At 36.6% G+C, this 23,829-nt stretch overlaps 1 protein-coding gene across 1 annotated transcript in view; it reads left to right on the forward strand.

Moving 5' to 3' along the window:
- The window catches only part of LOC140757264 (5-hydroxytryptamine receptor), a 93,438-nt gene extending 73,028 nt beyond the window's left edge, over positions 1-20,410 (forward strand). Inside the window, exons 4-6 of the mRNA XM_073092866.1 lie at positions 14,096-14,229; positions 16,862-16,971; positions 19,189-20,410. Of these exons, the coding sequence (XP_072948967.1) occupies positions 14,096-14,229; positions 16,862-16,971; positions 19,189-20,110 (1,166 nt within the window). The 3' untranslated portion in view covers positions 20,111-20,410. The remainder of the gene's footprint in view (positions 1-14,095; positions 14,230-16,861; positions 16,972-19,188) is intronic.
- Positions 20,411-23,829: the final 3,419 nt, after the last annotated feature.

The following is a 23,829-nucleotide window of genomic DNA, read 5'->3' on the forward strand; positions in this document are numbered from 1 at the left end:
TTAATTTTATTAAATTTATTATATATAATATGTATAATATATAAATATATATTAAAATTTCACTGTCTTAGTTATACCCAGCTTGTTAATACAATGCAGGCTGAATCTCTGATCGTCTGAAAAGTAAGATGATGCAAACTCTTTTAATAATTACTGATAGATAAATCAAATTAAATAACACTACTGAATTTAAACTTACGTGTGTTTGTATAGTTGGAGACAGATTTCATCACATGAAGTTTTGTCCCAATGGGGCTGACGTAAATATGATTTCTAGAACCAGGAGACTCATTTTTTTTTCTTTTCGACAAAATTTCTTCGTTACTTTCACTGTCATCGCTAAAAAAACTTCGATGTTTATTGTAATTCTGCTGGTGGATGGCTTAACTTCTTGTTTTTGAAATATTTTTCTGTATTTATTTCGTTTAGGGATTTCGAAATATGAACCACCGTATTCTTCTTCGTTATCTCTATCATTTTCTAGTACTATTTTGTTTTTACGATGCGCCATTGTAACGAAACTTGCAGGAAACCGAGTAGCGCGAGCGCGTCCTCCTCCCGAAGCTAGTACAACACTACTGGCGGCTCAACGCGTACGCATCTGCACAGTGCGGCATCAGGTCGCGAGCGGTCATCCACCAAAACAGGCCTGCCCCCGCACTGAGATAACTTTTTTTATGTTCTATGCGGCGGAGGTCGAAAAAGGCCTGCCGCTTTATTAGATTGCTATATTTCTACATTGTTGGTCACAAATCGAAAACTATATTTTTCTTTGTCATATTCGTAAAAATACCCAAGAAACAGTTTTCGCACTAGCGAGAAAGACCTATTTTTCCTGTGCGCATATTGGTTTGGCACCGCGTCGGGCCGATTGTGGGTGAACCGCAGTGAACGTGTTAAGTCTTCCTTCATTTCTTCTTTTCTACTTCAGTTAACAGAAAGCAGATAATATTATTACTGCTCCAATAGCTGTATGGAAGGATTATCATTACACAAGTTTTTCAAGAAAAACGCTTAGTATTCGCCTGTTTTGATTATTAAGGTCATTGTCGTATAAATTTAACATCCTCGATAACACTATGTGGAGTCGTAACTTGATTTACGACAAGAAAGTTCGATATATCCGAAACCATTTCGTTCAAGTCATTAATTTTTCAAAGTTTTTATTTTCTTTCTTCATAAGTCTGAAGGTTTAGAGTAAATGGATCGATTTTGGGTAAATAGAGGAATCGCGTGCCCATTATCATCTTCAGCGCTAAGGGCCTAATAAGCGTGTAGAACCAAGTGACACGGTAATTGCTCAAGAAAGAATTATAGCTTTCAATTTGTAAAATTATGACGGTGATATTTTAAACGTAGGGCCAACGTTTACTAACGTTTCTTTACGGTTTAAATACTAGTCATGTAGTTATCTATATCTTTTATGGAAAAGATTATACGTACAGGTTCAGGAAACATAGATTCTAGATTTCATTAACTTTTATCGATTAGATTTTGGATTGGTGATGAATAGGCCAAAAGAGACTATTGGTAATAGATATCTTCATGTAATTAAAATAAAATTTACTTGAGTGTATTTGAGTATGTTTAATTAACCATCTTGATAAGATATTTATATATATCTGAACCTGAAGTAATGTAGGTATCTTAGACATTTTGCTATAATTATAGTGTAAACACAAAACCCAAAAAGTTATATAAAGCCAAACAATTAAAATACCTACTTACCACATTATTCCAGAAAATATCGCTAACTTAACCTTACTACTAAGCCCCAACATTCGACCTGCCTCCGAAACACCTAAATCAGCATCAAAAATCCAAAAACACAGCCATAAAGGTAACTTGCCTTGACCGGGATAATGGGATTACACTACCTTTCAGACCATAACTCCTTTGCTTTTATACTAACATGTATTTACGCACATTTCTCAGCCCTCTGATATACAAAGAAAATAGTCTTAAAGAAAAGAAAGTAAACGATATTTATTATGATGACGCAAAACGAATTTATTTGAATACCTGAAGAGAATATGGCCAGTATTCTTTTCACTTTTTTTTAGATTCTCGGCATTATACTGGAAAGTACAGAAAAGTAATTAATACGAATTCTAAAGATTGTACTGGCTACAACGTTTGTAATTCCACTATTTGACACAGGTCTTTCCTTACAAAAGGGCAGAATTGAAACATAGTCCACGATACTACAATGCTTTGAAGAAAGATACGAACCCGTTTCATATGTTTTATATCGCTTATACCCATAAAGCTTCAGTCAAGTTTCTGCATTTGCTATTCAAGATTTATAAAACGATAAATAAGCCTTACGAAGCACGATAGCGCGACCACAAATGGTCATCCACCCAACCGTCGACTACTCCAAACATTGCTTAACTTTGAAAATAAACAACACAGGCAATGTCCGGAGCTAAAAAAATGGTTCAATTTAACTATAGATATTCTATTGTTCGTAATTATGTACACATATTATGTATAGGTACTTATTCAAAGTGGTTAAGTCTAACCAAAACAAGGAAGCTAAAGTTCGAAATTGGAAATTTGCTCCCATTCGCACGTCAATAACGTTTCGTTTTAGCCCCGAGCCACTAAAAGCAGTAGTATCGCTAGAGCATCTACTGTAGCTTGAAAATCATGCTACGCAATCAAATAGCAAGGGACAGATTTTTATTGAAATTGTTTTGAATTCCTTTTTTACGTACTGAATGCAAACGATAGTACAGCCCATTTGATGGTAATGAATTACTGCCATAAAGCCAACTATTAATAGATTTTTTTATAACAGTCATACCAAACAAATATGTTACCATCTGGTGGTATGGGACCACCGCGGTCCATGGAGATCATAGGACTAAGTTGAAATACCCCTATATGTGTCTCACCCACCAATATGGCAGTGATAGCCTAGTGGTTATGAAACTCGGCCTCTCTATCGAGAGGTCCAAGGTTCCCAGGAACGATCAAATCCCAGGCACGCACCTCTGATTTTTAAAAGTTATGTGCGTATTAGAAATTAATTATCACTTGCTAAAACGGTGAAGGAAAACATCGTGAGGAAACCTGCATACCTGAGATTTATAAAAAAAAATCTCAAAGGTATGCGAAGTCTAGCAATACGCACTTGGCGAGCGCGGTGGACTATGGCCAAATCCTTCTCATTATGAGAGGAGACCCGTGCCCAGTAGTGGGACAGTAATGGGCTGATGATGATAATGATGATGATGTGTCTTACCCCTGCCACACTCTCTCGTTGTTATTATTAGGTACGATTAGATGTGACGGTATACCCTCCGGAGGCAAAAAAAAAACCAGGCTCTACCACTTTTCAATCATCAGGAATGGAGACAGATAATACTTTTAATACTGAAAACTAAATTGGAACGGCATTTTCTTCATCTTGAAATACTCATTAAATCAGAACACAGCAGTTTCACTCCGCTCTTATGCGCCTTAATTATCACAGAGAATTATATTGTCATCCTTTTATCCAATTTTAGAATACCATTCATAGCTCGCCTAACCAGAATAGATAATGCAAAGCCGTACCAACAGGTACAGCCCAAAATAGGGCAAAATTTAAATTTTAAGCAACGTTCAATGGGATTTTGATTGCGTATTGTGTTAAGCAATCGTGAATGAATGAGCGAATTGATTTAATAAGCATAAATTGGGTGCTTATGATGACCAAAATATATTTCACATTGTTGGGATTGTTAATAGTAATTTAGATGATGTTTTTTTTATAATATAGGAGTAACAGACTAGCATGCAGTCCACCTGAGGGTAAGTAGCTACTGCCGCCCATGGACATCTGTAATCAACCCCAAATAGGATTAGATATTCCTACTTGAGGTCGGCCACAAATGCGCCGCTACCCCTGAGGACTAAGCTGGAACGCCTCGGAAAAGTATATATCCCTTACTACACCCTTCAAACCAGAACACAGCAGCGCCTAACACTGCTGTTATGAGGCAGAAATAGGTGTGGCGGTGGTGCCGCCGGAGTCGAAGCACAAAGGGTTCTACCACCTTCACTTCACTTGATGTAAGCGAATTAAGACTGACTTTATTGTTACAAACTTTTATACAACTTGCCTTTAGTGTTTTAAATCACTAAACCGATTGAGCTGAAAATTTACACATTTGGTTTGGATGACTAGGTTTGGATAATGATAAACTTTGGGACGTCATTCTTCATCCAAAGTGGGAAACACTCCAAAACATCCATCACTTTCATGCACCCGTTCAATATATCAAAGGTTTTCTGAGAAATTAATTTATTTTCTTTTCAGACATTTACGCGATGCACTAATTCCTTTTTGGGGAAGTCAAAAACTAGCTTAGATTTAACCGAATACTATTTAGACTGCACCCTTGTTCACGGTATTCGTTCATAAAACTTTGCGGCGCTTTGTGACCCTAAAATTTTTCCCGTTTTCTCAAAAACGTCAAAACCGAGCGACAATCAAAACTTCCAAAGCATGAACTATTTTCGTCAACGAGATAAAAAAACAAAAAGGCAAAGCAAGCCTGCCGAATATAAAGGCTGTTCTGCTTTGTGTTTTTTGTAACTTAATATGAATTTCGGATTTGGCAGTGTTAAGTTGGCGGTCGTCCAAATTGTTAGTGTTTACGAATATTGTGATAAAACTAAAGCGGGATTCTATATTGGTACCGTTTGATAGTTTTGAGGTTTATTGGCTTGGAGCTTGTTATTTTTGGAAATGTAATAAAAACGCATACATTCCTAATTACCATTAATTGGTTGCGGCATAAACATCTGTTATCAGCCCGAAATAGAATTGGAGTTCTACCTGATTACTATATCGTATTATACAAATTAATTATCACTTGCTTTAACGGCGAAGATTCAGGAACCCTGCACGTCTAAAATTCCTGGAAAAAAAACAGGTCTCAAAGGTTACAGTTTCACTCATCGATGTGGACACGTCAACTCTTCTTACTCTGATTCGTGCTCTGCAGCAATACAGGTCTAATTATGATACCTCATATTAATAAATGTCTCCTCATCTTCCAAACTAGAACACAACACTTGATTGTTATAAGGTTATTTTTGGATATATTTGTTCTGACGCGTGACAGCCCCGGGGTTCGATAAATAAATAATTATTGGCCTTGTTGATCCCGGTTCCCGAGTTTTGTTAGTCCCAAGGCTCAATATTTGGGGCTTGTTAGTTTGACTTATTAGCCCAGAAGATTATTAGTTTTCGGGGCATAAAATAATAATGAATTGGGATAAATATTACTTGATATATTTTGTATTGAAATTACATTTACAATTTTATAGATGGTAAAACCACTATAGGTCGGTTGGTACCATCGTTATATCTACTCGTATTTATAGTGTCAAGCAGTTCTTACGTTACGATAGAAGAATGTGGCTGTCAACACATACTGAGGCAACTATCTCCTCAGGAATGCCAACGCCTCGTTCTATATGGAGTTGGATACATCGGCATTGACGGCAGTGACCACTTACCACCATTTGCTAGTTCCATCCTAAGTAATATTACAAATGCGAATGTGAGTTTGTTTGTTTGTTGGTTTGCTTTCACACCTTAACTACATCACCGACTGTCGTGAAATTTTTATACACATTTCTGGGTCCCGAAAAGAACATAAGGTATCTTTTATCCTGAAAAATACGATTCCCGATAGATATTCGAGTACAAGTCGAACTCGCACATGGAGGCCTCCGTACCATCAAATGTTCATTATTTTTTACAAAAAATCATTTTATTATTTTCAACAATATTTAATTAAAACAGACAGGAATAAATGGCGTTGGGGTGATGATCAATAATACGTAAACAACGTATAATAAAATTAAAATTACTATGTTAAAATATGTTTATAGTTCTTATTTGTATGTATTATAATACCAGTTATAGTAGTAAACGGACTGTAAAAATTTCAACCATTTCCCTATTACACTTTAACAGTTAGATCAAAAAATGCCGAAAAATACCGATTTGTTGTATGAATTAATATTAAACTTTATTTTATTTTTAGTATTTGTTATAATAGCGGCCCTTTAAAAATTCCCCTGTAAAAACGGTTCCGGAGATATAGCTATGTGACAGACGGATAGGCGGACAGACAACGAAGTCTTAATAATAGGGTTCCGTTTTTACCCTTTGAGTACGGAATCTTCATAAAAATGAAAGCAGAACGCAAAAACCGCGAAGTTAGTGCAATAAAACTGATATTAGTGGACTGTAGCTCCTCGTATGTAGTTGTGTCGTAACTTTATGACATGGGCTTCCGCAAAATAACGCTTGCTATTATTAACTATGTTATTCAACTTTGTAATACCGACAGTTTTAAACAGTAGGTACTATTAGCGAGATAAATTAATAAATCATGCAATTTATGACATAGAACACATCGTAGTGTATCTATTTAGTAAGGGAGCATGTATTCCGGTGTATTCCTCTTAAAGTTCCATGTCCTTTTATCCAGTTCCACATCCATTTATCTTACTTTCTTATCAAAAAAGGGATGTCCTTTATTTATACGTAAGTAAGATAAAAAAACACTTTAAAGAAATCTTAAGAAGATCACTTTTCCCTTCAAAATCTCGTCGAAAAGACCACCCTCGTGGCAGAGTGGTGACGCACAGAGGGTCCTAGTAGGTTTGATCCCCGGCCAGACAGATAGCTAAATGATGAATTTAGATGTCTATTTCTGGGTCTGGGTATTTGTGTATTTGTCTATGTATGTGTCTATTGCACCCACGACATAGGGAATCGTATATAATATAAGCGGTTTTTTTTAATAAGAAATCATACAAAATTCTCAGTATGGAACAGCCTTACGAAACGACATTTATCTGTCATGTACTCGTCTAAACTGAGCAAAATGACCTTTGCTACGATTCAAAAAATAGCTACAGTTTTTCGCTGCAATATTTTCTGCTATTCGATCCTAACTCACGTGAGTGTGATATGTCGAGACATATTTTGTTCACAGGCGAACTATTTTTATTTGTGACAAAAATGCTTGTTGGTAGAAATATATGTATAGGATATCATTAACTTCAACACCGGTTAATTTAATTTAATTTATGAGGTGGCAAAATCAGTATGGCTCGAATGGGCAGGTATCCCCACCAAACTTATTTCTACCGCAAAACAATTCTAGCGTTTCGGTGGAAGGGTATGGATGCCAGTTGACTTATAAATGAGGTCTACCCATCTTAGTATTCAGTACCCTTACTATGAGTTTTCGAAACATCCCACAATTTTACGTTACGTTTACTCAATCCATTATTCTGTTCCGTTTGCTTCAGTAGACTGAGTAAAGTAACAATAAGTAAGTGCTCAAGTCTTTTTGTCTGCCTCACATGTTCGCAAAAAAAGAGAGACAAAATATAAAGCGCCAATTTGTCAATTTAGACATTTAATGTTACGGTACTGACACTATAGTTCTCATACAATCCGTTAGGGGCGCTGATTGGAATTTGTATGGGAAAATACGTAAACAAATACCAAAGCAGTCATATTTGTCAAAACGTAAAAACCTATGGTAAGAGTATACAGATTTATCAACGTATCTGTGAGTGGCTTCATATAAAACCCCAGTATATATGGGGTTGACGACAGATATCCTTTCAAACTGTAATAATCACTGTATTTAGTTCTTAGAAGTTACTTCTACAAATGTTTTCTCGCTGATCATATCAACCTTGGTTGAAACATTTCACAGCGCGTTTCTAATACATTCTCATACATGATTTTTCATACAAATATCCTTTTAATTAATTCCCAAATTTACTTCCCAATCAATTTGTTTTTTACGTTTATCTTAATTAATCTTCAAGCAAGAAAATAATTTGTATATCTATTTAATGACACAAGTTTCAATTAATTACTATGCCCACTCGTCCATTAAAATTCCCGGACAAAATTTTTCATCCTTAAAAACACCGCAACTTCCAGCAGGACCTTCTTTCCTTAATGACGAAAGTTAATTAAGACCCAATGAATAATTATTGTAGATAATTAAATTCCTTTGACCAACAGTTTGGCTAAGCGGCCCTTAATGGAACCGATTTAAACAATGGCCACCGCTAATTTTTCGTCACCTTCAAAGTGCCAACCCACCCCAAAAAGTTTTTTGTGTCAGCCCATTCTAAAGATGCTTTGTTCTAGCTTAGAACGTAGAAGGTATTCAGAAGGCATATTAAAATTAATGATGAGATTACAATTCAAACATAATATTTATGGGTGGGAACAATAAAATTGTTACCTACCCCTGCTTCTCAAAACTTTCACCCATTAAGTAATCACTTCGGGAAAAGGAATTTTCAAAAACCATTTCTGAGTGCTCATCTACGTCAGGTGCTTGTATAAGAAACTAGCTGACCCGACAACCGTTGTGTTGCTATATAAATAAACAAATGTTAAGGGTGAACAACCCTTATCACTTAGGGGTTTGAAAAATAAGTAGTAGCCGATACTCAGACCTACTGAATATGTATATAAAATTTGATGAAAATCAGTAAAGCCGTTTCGGAGGAAAACGGTTAATAACATTGTGGCACGAGAATTTTATATATACGAGTAAGATTAATTTGCTAAGTTTCAAACCCAATGTCTTAAGGTATCTGTCGATCTGTCAGAGTTATTATTATTTATCAGAATAAAATTGTATTATGTAGAAAAATACTCATTGATTGGCTCCCTTAAAATTGAGCAAAAGCCAAATGGGTCGTGCAACAAAATTGAACAGTCTTATGACGTGTTTTCAGCCCCATCGATAAAGAACTTTATCAAAAGAACACAAATACAACTAAAAACAACTGTTGTTCTCCGCTATCTAGAATTCTAGACATGCCACATTATTGGGCAATCGGTTAAAAACCAGACAATCGATTAAAACAAAGGTTGAACTAAATAGTTTCCAAGACGCCTTTTTGTAAGCCTCGGGCGCCTTGCCAGATCTATAGAAACATCTCAAGTCGTGTACTAAAGAATTTTCGCCTACTTAGCAAGGGGTTCGTTCAAGTGGAAATTTTAGAGCGATTTTAGCCGCATCTTTGCCTATTTGGATACCAAAATTGAGGCAATAAAACTTGATTGCTTCGAATATTTTAACATATTTTCCTCGGCGTTTTATGTATTGTATCTTGTTCGTAATCTTGTATTAAAGTTAGGAGAAAAAAATATTCAACCACAGTGGTGAAATGTCGGTTATATTACTGTTGACTTCAATTCAGACACACAGATTTTCAAATTCTTTATTTGCGTTTTACTTCTATATTAAAGTGATATACATATTAGGAATGAATTATCATTTGTTTTAATAGTGAAGGAAAAAAATGTGGAACCTACATGCCGGAGAGTTTACAAATAATTTCTCAAAGGTAGTGAAGTCTACCAATCCGCATTTGGCCAGCGAGGTAGACTATGGTCTAAGCCGCTCTCACTCTGCGAGAATGCCCGTGCCCACACCCACACTAGTGTGTAATAGTTATGTATTTTCCGTAACATAGTACAAAAATATATATAATCAGTAATTTCAAAAGTACCTATACTACATTAATGTCAAGGTTACACATTGTCAAGGATAATAAAATAATAGTAAGAACACATGAACATAATGTAGCGCAGCCGTGTTCAAGTTTGAAGAGCGTGGTTAGCTAACTTATATGGAACGGTCGAAATTAGTGTTCATTGACCGAGTTGTGACCGAACGTGTGTGGATTGCAGATGTTCATGGATGACAGCTACACGGTGTAGGTAAGGTGATAGCAAACAAGCATACAGTCTATCTGATAGCGTCTGATAATATTGCCTTCCGTGAACATATTTAATCAACCAAATAAGATTAGATTAATGCCAGAGGATGACCACAGATGTTTTCATCATTTTCATCAACCCATTAATGTTGTGCCCACCCGTGCCCACTGCTGGGCACGGGTCTCCTCTCAGAACGAGAAGGATTTGGCCATAGTCCACCGCGCTGGCCAAGTACGTATTGGTAGACTTCACAGACCTTTGAGATTTTTTTAATATCTCTGGTATGCAGGTTTCTCACGATGTTTTCCTTCGCCGTTTAAGCAAGTGATAATTAATTTCCAATACGCACAAATTTAGAAAAACCAGAGGTGCCTGCCTGGGATTTGAACCTCGGAACCCTCGATCGAGAGGCCAAGTTTCTTAACCACTAGGATATCACTGCTTTTTCTGCTGCACACTTTGTTTTCATGGTTTCACTTTTTACTTCCCTGGAAGATTAAGTTGAAACGTCTGAGATAAGTATGTCGCCCTCACTACATCCTTCAAAGCGGAACTCAGCAGCGCTTAACACTATTATTAAGCAGAAATAGGTGTGGCGATGATGTATCCGGAAGCGGATTGATATGGCTTCAAAAGTACTTAACACATAACACATGGTGAGAAGGATATCCATAAGTAGGGTCCAGCTAATCCCTAATTTCATGCCACAAACCCGCGAAATTTATGCGACCTCCATACAAAATAAAAGGTATTCCCGGCGTTTTCCTTTCACAAATCATTCGGTTAATGGATGTCTAATTATCTAGTGAATGTTGACCACTTTTGTGTTAACAAAATATTGTGTGATATAAATAGTTGCTCAATAACGTTGAAGGAAATGGTAAAGAAACGAGTATGCGTGAAAGTTTTATACGACAGTGTCAAAGATGAAGTCTCCTAATCCGCAGTTGATAGTAGATACGCAGTAGATAGTATTACTGCCTTACCTATTTTTTCATATTTCAGTATCAGTCTCTGTTCTTTGGATTAAGGAATCACGGAGACTTACTTGAGGAATTTCAACTCAAGCGTAGCATCTGTACGCGTTGTGTCTGATCTCATCTATATATCTATGGGAGATCTGTAGAATTACTATCCCATTAGAATTGATTACATACGTCAGCATAATTTGCATTGTACCTACGTGAGTGTTAGATGTGTATGCATCGCAAACTGATATAATTTTGTATGCTTTAGCATTGTATACGAAAAGTCTATCTTTTTTTATTTGCGACAGTAGAAGGGCAATGTTTTGCGACCGTATTCACGTATATATTGACATGCCCTATAACCCAAAGGGGTATTTTAACATACAATATGATATATTCTCCTTAGTAGAAGTAGACTCTACACTGGCTACCTTAAATTTCAAAAAATCTAAACTTAAACCTCTGTATTTTTAGCACAGCATAGTTGCAACATCAGACCTCGATCTGACAATTTGGAAGCAAAGTTTGGACTCACCATTTTCATCATGTTTTTAGAGAAAAACTCCAAAAACTTCAATGAGAAAGAACAGAAATCGTTACGTAGCTAGATAGGTATGAAAAAACGGAATTTACAAGTGCAGGGTTCAGCTAATCCTTAATTTCATGGCGTGCGACCGTACTCGAAATCCCTCGGGATGCGACCTCCATACCAAACTGGGCACTCGAAAAGTTTTTTTCATTTCCACAGATCCTTCCCTATACGGGAAGCGCTGTTTTTAACGGTGAAATTTTTGTTCTTCTCCGAATATATTCGCTTTGATTGGAACCGGTTTTAACTGCTATATACCGGTGTAGACACAAATATTATAAGGTCTCCTACAACGTTTATGGGGTATCAATAACTCTGGGACCGACGACAAAACATGTCACCCAGAATACAATAGCGCGTATGTGTAGCCACTAGTGGTCACCCATCCAAATGCCGACCGCGCCGAACGTTGCTTAACTTTGTAGATTTGTTAAAAAGTATACAAATCGGGAGGATATACGCGTATGATGTTTTGAAAACATTCATAGGTTCCCTCTACATATCCTCAATGAAACAGCATATTGAAGTACGCTCCAGATCTCCCCATATTTTAGGGAGCATTCCAAACTCAGCGTTGAGACATAAAAAGGGTTACAAGCATCGCAGTGAACAATTTTTATTTCACAACACAACGACAAGTAATTAGAAGTGTCCATTGTTATTAGATCATTATGCAGGGTAAGCTCTAATTTCATTTCGCCCTCAGGTCCCGACCTACATACAATATTCAGCACACGCATCCAACTTTTACATTTACACCCTTTACGAGCATAATGAAGTCGGTAGTGCTTCACTAAGTTAATATTCAAGCAAATTTTTGGGCACTAATTTTCCCGTTTTTAATTTTATATCGCGCTAATTAAGCGTTCAACTTTTAGTAAGCTGATTACCCGGTTAATTTTGTGGTCAACACGGTTAAAAATTTTATGTTTTTACACCAAACAAATTGTGTAATATGTGTTGTGAATTTCAAATTTTAACTTAACACATTGTTAACTTTTTTCGTAAGTAAGTTTAACTTTTTTATAATATAGAACTAGCAAATATACTTGCTATCAATTCAATCTATTGGTAATTGGCTACTGTTGCCCATGGACATATGTAATCAACCAGAGCACATTAGAGCACCTGAGATTGACAACAAATGTGGTGGCCTCAAAATTGGTTCAAATTAACACTCGTTACTCATTTGTAATAAGTAACTAATAAGTTAATCATAATTATAATGAAAATAAGGTGTACCTATTTCAATATTCAAAGTGTGTGGTTTCGACTACTATTTAAATGTTTTTGAAACTTCGTAAAAATTACAAAAGTGTTTAAAGTCAAATCCCTTAGCCTGCCCTCTATGGCCTTAATTCTTTTCGTTTCAAGAGGTAACCCCAGCACAGCAGTGGAACAGTAATACGTTGTTTATGAAGAAAGAAGAAAACCTACTTAAAACAACATAATATTCACACCCTTTTTACTTAACACTCGTACCTAATACAATAATTTTACGTCCTTGCGTAGGGTTGTCGACGATATAGCTGTACCAACGGTAGACCGCGACGCGGGTTATATTTGTATACATGCAATTTTTGTTATTAAGAAAACTTCAATACCGTGGTTCAGAAATACTAGTAACGCCATCTCTTGACGAGTGACGTAAAGTCGCTACGGCTCCATGACTATTATTCGTCAAGGCAAAAAAATAAAAATACATTTAGAGTCATCTCCCACATCACGCAGTAAATTTTTACGCGGTATTATTTTTTACAATATATAGCATTTTTTTCTCAACAACAACATAATTCTTAACGGTAGTTGGCAACCCTACTTACCTGCCGTGTCTAAAGTAATTAGCCGTAAACCGGTAACATTAGCATATTTATTAGTTAGTAATGTTTTTATAAATGACGGCTCACGCGTGACAATTCAAAACGAATGCTTAAAGAATAATTACATAAGTCATTTCTTGGTCTAAAATTAGTTTCACTTATTCGTGAACATGATGTAAGAGGCATTAACTTTAATATTATCGCATTATTATTTGGCTTAATAACGCAAGTAAGGATGTTTTTATTGTCACGCAGGAATACATCCGCATATGTGTCTTACTCGAGTTCGTCAATTAAAACGCAGTCACTTTGTATGGTGTAAATTATATGATAGACAAAGTATATATGAAATTATAGGATTTACAACCAGTTTACAAGTGACACATACGTGGATTGCGACACTGCGTAATCATTGCCGCTCTTGGCTACATCTAAACCGAAATAAAATTACAGTCCTACCTAAGCTCAGCCGCAGTTTTGTGCATACTACTACGCAGTTAAATGGGACAAACGGCATTCCAATTTTTTTCTTTGCCACTTAAGGCTTAACCACTTAAGCCCAAATGAGGTAGCTTATCACTGCTGTTATAAACCTATGTGTTGAGCACTTTTTTTAAGTTCTTAAGAGGGAACCGTAGACCTTATAATAACATATTGTTATAGTAGAGGTAATGATATTTTTATATATTATTACTTCCACCATCCCCATCTTCATATCCTTATCAACCCACTGTTGTGCCACTGCTGGGCACGGATCCCCTGGTCCCCTCACAGAATGAGAAGGATTAGGCCATAGTCCACTGCGCTGGCAAGTGCGTATTGGTTGACTTCACATACCTTTCAGATTTTTTTTCTTATTTCTTTTTATTTTATTTAAGTATCATCAATCATCATCATATAACACATGATAAATTAATTAATAATATATATTTTACAGGCAACGTGTTCGTGATAGCGGCCATCATAATCGAGAGGAACCTTCAGAATGTCGCCAACTACCTGGTGGCGTCTCTCGCGGTCGCCGACCTCATGGTGGCCTGTCTGGTCATGCCTCTGGGTGCTGTTTACGAGGTAATACTCACTTTTTATAATATCGACGAAAGAAACGAGCAGTCCAACTAATGGTACGTGATCACTGCCAGATTTAAACCAACAATTTTAGAACAACATTTGAAGGTGGTAGAACCCTTTGTGGTTCTACTCCAGCGGCAACACCGCCACAACTATTTCTACCTAATAACAGCAGTGTTAGGCGCTACTGTGTTCCGGTTTGAAGGGTCTGGTAAGGGAGACAGACTTTTTCGAGGCGTTCCAGCTTAGTCCTCAGGGGAGCGGCGCATCTGTGCCCGACCTCACGTAGGAATATCTAATCCTATGGGGTTGATTATAGATGTCCATGGGCGGCAGTAGCCACTTACCATCATGTGGACTGTATGCTCGTCTGCTACTCCTATATTATAAAAAAAAAAAACTTTAAATCGATCAGAGATCCATTGCTACCCCTGAGTACTAAGAATGCTACTGCGGATAAGTATGTCTCCCCATCAAACTGAATGAAGCACTTAACTCGGATGTTATTAGGCAGATATAAGTGTAGTATATAGTCATCATCATCATCAACCCATTACTGTCCCACTGCTGGGCACGGGTCTCCTCTCATAATGAGAAGGATTAGGCCATAGTCCACCGCGCTGGCCAAGTGCGTATTGGTAGACTAGTATATAGTAGTATATATTTATTGTAGTATATTTTTATAGAATTGTGTAAATTTTATAGAAATGTATATATATATATATATATATATATATATATATATATATATATATATATTATGGCAGAATTCTCTGCCAGTCAACCTTCTACTATATAGGATTAAGTCCGCCTTTGTGCCTTTACATTTCTGTAAGGTTCATAAAGAATAAATAAATAAATAAATAAAAAAATAGTAACCCACCACCTTCATTTATATCTACCATTGAGTTTGTTTATCATATTACAATAACTCGTTAACGATACTCAACCATAATTAATCGAGAGAAGGCCTCAGAAATATGCCATATGCCTCATTACTTTGCTTACTTTCACGGCTTGTATAATACAGTGTCTAATAATGCCCTTAACTGTTTATTAAGAGAATATTGACCTCACATTTGATAGCCCTACTTAGATTTCTAATAAGTAAGTAATATTACCGATGAGCTCCGATAAATATAGGGCGCCTGATTATGAGTCTAGTAATAACCTTAAGCGTGGTTTTATATCTCGTCTAAGTATTGGAATTCATTATGTTACTCTGACTATACGAGAAGGTTACAATAAATAATTGGCCAAGCGCGAATCGCACTCGCTCACGGATTCCGTACCATCAAATTATGATTTATTGTTATCTATCGATATAAATACATTGCAGTGCAGCTATGTATGTAAGGGCATTGTAAATTGTTGCTTATATGTTACGGATCAATAGATAAACCAAAAAATACCGCAATATATCGGTTTTTAGTATGGGGAATTGGGAACCCCCGTTTATTATCAACCTTGTTTTTATTTTTAGTATTTGTAGTTGTAGCTGCCACAGTAATAATAATAATAATAATAATAAGTATACATGAACTCTGGAAAAAATTAAGCGCCTCATACAGTCCTGTCACCGATAGACAAGCGGACTGATAGCGAAGGCTTAATTAGGAGGAGAGTTCCGTTAGTACCTTTTGGGGTACAGAACCCTAAAAACGATTACTTATTTAATGTTAGTATACGTACTCGTACACAAAACTGCGATGCGACGTCGCATCGTAAAAATCTGCGAGCTCCCTCTACGCATCGCAAGAACTCGCGAATTAATTCGCATCGCACTGCATTCCTGCAATGTTTCGTCATACTTGTTGACGCCATTTTTAGTTCGTTCTGAGACAGCGTGTGGGGACATAGGGGACAGCGTGCCTTATCTCAGATTTCGTTACTTTCCATTAAACCAACAAGGTTACATCAGCTTCTATTTTGGTCATTCTGTTTTTAACAAGTATATTTAAATATACACCGTAAGCCTCCTTAATATAGTCATGGTTAGGTCTAGATTAGATCATTATTTATGGAAATAATATTTTATCGAAAGTATTTATATTTTATTCCATAATGTCATCTATTTATATAACAGGGGTCCCAAAATGGAGCCCGGAGACACTCCACAAGTGCCATGACGTATACTGTATATTTCCGGATTTATGTAAAAATGTGGACAGCGCGGTGGACTGTGGTCTAATACTTCTCATTCTGTGAGAAGACCCGTACCCAGCAGTGGGACTGTAATAGGTTGATGATGATGATGATATACCATTTTAATTTGGTCTCGTATTTTAATAAAGTTTTATTGTTACTTTATAGTATGAGGTTACATACACAAACTCATAGTATCAACTACTAGACTAAAACAGTTACTATATATACACAAGCCGCCTATATACCAATAAGGACACTCCTATATAAGAAGATTAGAGAGGTAGTCATCCACGACTTATTAAGAATTAGTAATCAAACTATCTATGTTTTCCCACAAAATATTGAAATTTGACAAGTGTACTAGGCAGTTTGTTAAATTTCGTTGACGTCGTCAAAACATGGGACGGATTGATTATTAACAACGGGCGCTTTGCCCCATATATTTAATCTCTTTGTATATACAATAAGAGTTTTAATTCCGCAGGTTAGCCAAGGCTGGATCCTGGGGCCGGAGCTGTGCGACATGTGGACATCCAGCGACGTTCTCTGCAGCTCGGCGTCTATTCTTCATCTTGTCGCCATTGCTACTGATAGGTACGTTGTCTTATATATTACCTACAGCAACTTATATAATTCCAAATCTACAACTTGTTACAACCAATGACATTCGCTTAAGTCAACGAAATCAAACTCCTACATCTTATATATAAAATTCTCGTGTCACAATGTTAGTAACCGTACTCCTCCGAAACGGCTTTACCGATTTTCACCAAATTTTTATATACATATTCAGTAGTTCTGAGAATCGGCTACTATCTATTTTTCACACCCCTAAGTGATAAGGGTTGTTCACCCTTAACATTTTTTTAATTTATATGGCAACACAACGTTTGCCGGGTCAGCTAGTTTTTTTATAATAATTAAATAGCAAAAAAGCATGCAGAACACATTTATATTTATCAATAAATGGTTACTGTTGCCCATGGATATTTGTAATCAACAACAGATAAGATTAGATTTTTATCTGAGGTCAGCCACAAATTCATTTATACTCCTGAGTACTAAGTAGGAACGCCTCAGAAAAGTATTTCTTACTGAACCCTTTAAACCTGAACATGGCAGCAATATTGCAGCAGCATATATTTGGAGTTATATTTGGAGACTATTGGCCCACAAATATTTGCAAATTAGTCACACTTGTTCTTTGAGTTCAACTGTTAGTCACAAGTCCACTTAACGTAACGAAGCCAAAACTCTTGAAGCACTAGTGTCACAGATATCCCACCCAATGCGAATTTTATCTAACTTACTCAGTAACAGGATGACCAAACTTTACTCAGTATTTTTTATAGGACGTTTTCTAATAATGAAACCTACCTAGATCGATTTATTGCCCCCGAAACCCCCTGCTCACTAAATTTCATGAAAATCGTTGGAGCCGATTATATAATCACATATACAAGAACTATTGCCATAAATAAAAAATGTTAAAGGTGAACAACCCTTATCACTTAGGGGTATAAAAAATAGTTAGTAGCCGATTCTAATGAAAATGCATATAAAATTTGGTGAAAATCGGTAAAGCCGTTTTGGAAGAGTACGGTAACTAACATTGTGACATGAGAATTTTATATATAATATAACTCGTTTAAAGGTATTAGATATACATACTTTGCTAGACATACACTAATGACAGTACGTCAACAACTGAAAGAGATTACTTAATCACCATAGTATGATATGCATGTATGTATCATACAAATGTGAAGTTAATTATTTATTACTTGTTTTAACGATATACGAAAATAATATTAGAGTATGTTCTTAACTTCCGTTATCAACAACCAATCTATCCAATGTTATGCTTATCAAAGACAAAAATTTGGCAATTAGATACACGTAGGCAGACTTTGTCAAATTTCGATGCTTAGTATGCAAAAATTTGATACATTTATTATTAATACTAGGCATAAGATACTGATGTTCTTAAAGGTCTGAGAAGTACCTAAACCTCATTGCCCAATCAACTATAAATCAATTCAATATGGTGTCAGAGTGAAGCGGGACCAAATTTTTGAAAATCTTGACAATGTCCACTGTAATATTTTTGACCTTTACCATTCTGATTTTATAAGGACTCCTGTACCCTGCTTAAATTTAATTAAAATCAGATGGTGATTTTCCAAAAATCACAACAATACTGACTAAAGGACTACCTTTCTACTGTACTTGATTGGTTTATTTACGAAAAGCAACTTGGGATCTTATTATTCCACACACACAATCGATACACTTCCGATCTACAAGCGTACGTGATCTGTATGAAAGACGAAACAACCTACAAAACATAATTTATGACTAAACATTAATCAACTTCATCTTAAGGCATACAATTCGAGACAATGCGTACGCTTGTATAGTAACAAAGGAAAGTTGAAATTAAGATAACGTCATATTTTATGTTAAGTGGAGAAAAAAGACGTCAGCTATGGTTGACGAAGGGAATCTCATTTTAGTTGCTCCTTTGTTATCTTTAAACTCGTGAAAGAAGTCGGTTCTAGATAATTTCCTTCATTATAAATCCGTTTCATCAAGTTAATCTACCTGTCTATTAACGTTATCTTCGTGATGAGAAAATAAATTAGCGAATATACTCGTATCTTTGTAATTACCTCAAAGGTAATAAAAGTTTGATATTAATTTTAACATGGCAAAAAGCGCGCTGCTGTCATGACAAGTTTCCACTAATTTGTGGAGACAATTATTCTTATCTTAATCTTAGCTTTTGACACCGAATACTTTTGTTCGCAGGTATTGGGCTGTGACTGACGTCGATTATATCCACATTCGTAACGAAAGGCGAATCTTCACGATGATCTTCCTAGTTTGGGCAGCTGCTTTAGTAGTGTCCTTGGCTCCCCAGCTAGGGTGGAAGGACCCCGATTACCTCGCAAGGATAACCCAGCAACAAAAGTGCCTCGTGAGCCAAGACCTCGCGTACCAGATCTTCGCCACCTGCTCCACGTTCTACGTCCCGTTGGCTGTGATTCTTATATTGTACTGGAAGATCTTCCAAACAGCTCGAAGACGGATTCGGCGGAGGCGGGAACCACCACCCCCTCGCCCCACGTCGGCAGATGGTGCTCCCCCCTCAGGACGACCTGTCCAATCCGCTAGAGACAGGAGATTCGTTAAGAAAAGGTTCCTCAACTTGAAGAAGTGCAATCAACGAACACGTGCCGAAACTTTAGCGGCTGCTCTTCTTCTCACTGAAGGTCAAAGCACTTCAACAGTCGACACGCTGGATGAAGAACCTCGTACGACTGCGTTCACTATCAACGAGAAACTCCCACACCCTGTATCTCCTGAAAAGTCTTCCTCAACCGTCACTAACGGTTCGAAACCGGAGCGAGCTATCGTTCCCGCTCCCTCTCATAGAGAGAAGAAGGAATCCCTCGAAGCGAAGAGGGAAAGGAAGGCAGCGAAGACCCTCGCGATAATCACAGGCGCGTTCGTCTTCTGCTGGCTTCCGTTCTTCATAATGGCATTAGTGATGCCGATCTGTCAAACCTGTGTGATAAGTGATTACTTAGCGAGCTTCTTCCTTTGGCTCGGCTACTTCAACTCTACGCTTAACCCAGTGATCTATACTATCTTCAGCCCCGATTTCCGCCAAGCTTTCGCCCGAATTCTTTTCGGGACTCATCGGCGCGGGCGCAATAAAAAATTCTAACGAAAATATACTTACTATGTATATACTTGAGCTCGGAGCTCGCAATGGACAATGTTACTCATCTACTGTATTATATTTCAAGCTTTCTGTATGTTATACATACTTATCGTTAGTAAGTAGTGTACATATTTAATGGGAGATTTGTATATATAAAGATATTTACGATAGAGCATGTTGAAATTGTTTTTTTATAGTCTATGTAGCCGCGACGGGGTCGCAATCGAGTCCAAGGCGACGCCGCCGCCCGCTCTTACGTTGTTTCCAGTGACATTACGAAATAAATATTCAAATTATATCACATCTGAGTCTTTTATTGCTGTTTCACTACCACTAAAATAATAATAAACATGTTCGATATAAGGATTCCCGGAGAATTGGGTTGAGCCATGGATACATAATGACATATTATTGTAGGAGGATATTCAATACTTCAATTAAAACTTCAAATAAACTCAATTATTATTGTTTTCAAAACTTCCAAAACATAGCATGATGAGTAAGGTTGACTAACACACAACATATATCGAAATTAAATATTAGAAATCTTTAGGGAACTAATACGAAACCTCGTGCATAATAGATGTATGATAACCACTATTGAATTCAATGAAAATACGAGCGATATCATAAAAGGAACTTCTCAGAAATTTATTTGCCCCCAGACTACCGAACACATGAACACAATGAATTTTAAAGTGTCATATCTCTTAAATTTGGTATTTTAAATTCTATTGTAGGTGATGCATTGTGCCGTATGAATAATGGAGCAACTCGCAGAATACAGAAAGTTATGTGAATGCAAAGAGTAACAGTACTATGTATCTGTGAATGATGAGGAAACGTGCTTTCATATCAACTCATCTGTTTGTGAAACAGATAATTATCTGAATGTCTGTCTATATTTCAAACAAGTAATTTTTTCCTCACTGCAGAGGCTAATGTTTTTCGAGTGTATAGCTCTTAACATAATATAAGGTGTCGTTGAAGTCGTCTGACTGTGAAAGTGATAATACGGTAGCAGAGACGGAGAGAAGTTATTTAGTTGTATTGATGTCAAATATTAAAAAACGGTTATTTAAAGCTATACCATCGGACGAATTTTAAGGGAATAATTATAATATAGGTTACTTTTTAGTTGGAAGGTAGAGGTATCTTTAGCAGCGCTGCCTCGATTGTCATAGGGTAAAATCTAAATAGGTTTTTATAGGGTTTCAGGATTAGGGTTGTCACTACTAGATACTAAGAAAGTAATACTTCATAGGGAGATACAAGTCTATCGAACCCAATATATTGACAGGCAGACAAACAAAGATGAATACATAAACACAAAGATTCCTAACAGAAATTTGTTACGTCGATGTCTTCTTGCTTAGCATGATAATTAGCTGTTGTCGCCCTTAGACATCTGTATAACTCTTAATAAGATTAGTATCAAACCTACCCGAGATCAGCCATATAATCTTTGCTACTTCTGATGACTGAGACCTGAGGATTAAAACTAAAACGCCTCATGTAAGTATGTCTCCCTTCCCTTCAAACCGGAACATGGCGCTTATCACTGACAGCTTAAGCAGAGATAGGCGTGGCGGTGGTGCCTCCGGACTTGAACCACACAGGGCTCTACCAGCTTCAAAAGCCACACATTCCATGAACTGTCTAATGCCGCTCTCCAAGAATTCTTCTCTTACTACAATACAAGTTCGATACTATATTTTTTGACTAAAATATTATTATCAACCAATTATTGTCATTGTCAGGCGTACTATTTTCACAGAAAATCTTTAAAACCCTTGGTAAGGGAGTAAACCCTTTTTATATATTTTTTTCTTAACATACTTAAACAGATTTATTTAGCGGACCTTAGCAAAACATCCGATGCCTACATGTTCCATCACATAAACTAGCCGGTCTATTTCTATTTCGGTCTAAGTTTGCTCTTAACCTTGCAGCTTATCAGGGCACGGTCAAGGCCCGCCGCTCCTTAGGAGCTGAAGCCTTCGGTTATATCGATAAGTGGATTTAAGATTTAGAAGAGCGTGCTTTACTGCTAGTTTTGCGTTGTGGCACGCGACTAGTTAATAATACTTTTAAATTAGGTTATGGCCGTTAGTTTATCGTGATCTACAGTTCGTCCAGTAGTCGCAAATCGAACATTTTTTTTATTGAAGATTTAAAAAAAATGATGAATGAATTTTTTTGTAATTTTAGCTGCCACGCACAAAGAAACGTCCGTTAAAATTTAGATAGATTGAGTATTAATTACGCTCGTTATCCTTAATAGATTAAAATCTTAATTTGGCAAAGTAACAACAACGTTATCGTAGCGAGATGAAATATATCCATGTCATAATCACACATCTCAAGCCTTTCAGTTAACAGCCTAGCCTCTTCATTAAAAGGTGCCGTTAAACTAACTTCTTGAATAAAATTCGTGATGATAGTGATATTATTGGTCGGTTAATTAAGCTAGTTAACTGCGACATGTGCAACAGATCTAATCCAATCATAAGTTGATGTTGATGTTCATACAAGCAGATAAAAAACAGATTTATAAGTTAGACAACGCGATGCGGATTCACAATCGCTTGCCTCTCTCAATGCGAAATTAAATTTTCCATCGCATTTTGTGGAAAGAAACGTGGAATGGATAAAGAAGTAGGAAACATGACGACTTTATAAACGGTTCGTATGCTAGCTAGCTGTGTCAATCAAATTTAACTGTTTTTGGATTAACTGTTGTCATTTAGGTAAAACAGACGAGAGGTATTTTTAGAAAACATTTAACAGAAACATAACAGCTGCGTTACGCGCTGCTGTGTTCTAGTTTGAAGGGTGTGGTTAATAAGTCATACTTTTCCGAGGCGTTCCCGCTTAGTCCTCAGGGGTAGCGGCGCATCTGTGGCCGACCCCAGGTAGGAATATCTAATCCTACCTGGGGTTGATTACATATGTCTATGGGTGGTATCAGGTGGGCTGCATGCTCGTCTGCTACTCCTATATTATAAAAAAAATTTACCGCTACTACAGAAGGAATCGAAGTTCTTAGAGAAGAAGCAATGAAATAAAGTAAACTTAAAAAACTAGACAACATTTTTTGTTTAAATTACAAAACTCACAATTAGTCTGGGAGTTTCCTATGAAATAGTCCCAGGATGTTGGCTAAGTCGATCACATACAAAGACATTCGCCTAAATAGTAGCAATAGACCGGACATGGGGAGGAAACATGTCGTACACGATTAATTACCAATTAGTAATAAGTTGTTGTGTAATATATGTCAAACATCATTCAGTTCATGAAGGCGATAGTGTTGTTCTATAGCCTTATACATATATCTTTGATAAATATATATATATATATATATATAGAGATATATATATGACATGAATTTCACACATTAAACTCCAACTACTATTCCTAAAGATAGTTGAACATTCAACAAGCGTTCCGTATTCCTTTTGTAGCTAATCGCAAGGTCTGCTCATAGAGAATGTCTGATCTAGATTACACTGCCTTTGAGGCTGTAGAGCGATACGTAGAGATAACCCTTCAGAGTCCTACATGCGTTAAATATGTACAACCCGCTCCAAAAGTAGATGAACATATTAAGGTTTCAAAAATACCTATAAACTCAAACGTTCATAAGTAGCTGAACATAACTAGCATCATGATTAGATGAACGCCGTAAAGCTTCAAAAGTACTCTACAGCGTCAAAAGT

The sequence above is a fragment of the Epargyreus clarus genome, unplaced genomic scaffold (genome assembly GCF_041222505.1).
Source record: "Epargyreus clarus isolate Ecla_fem2 unplaced genomic scaffold, WU_Ecla_fem_2.2 ptg000004l, whole genome shotgun sequence".
In the NCBI taxonomy this organism is placed as follows: Eukaryota; Metazoa; Arthropoda; class Insecta; order Lepidoptera; family Hesperiidae; genus Epargyreus; species Epargyreus clarus.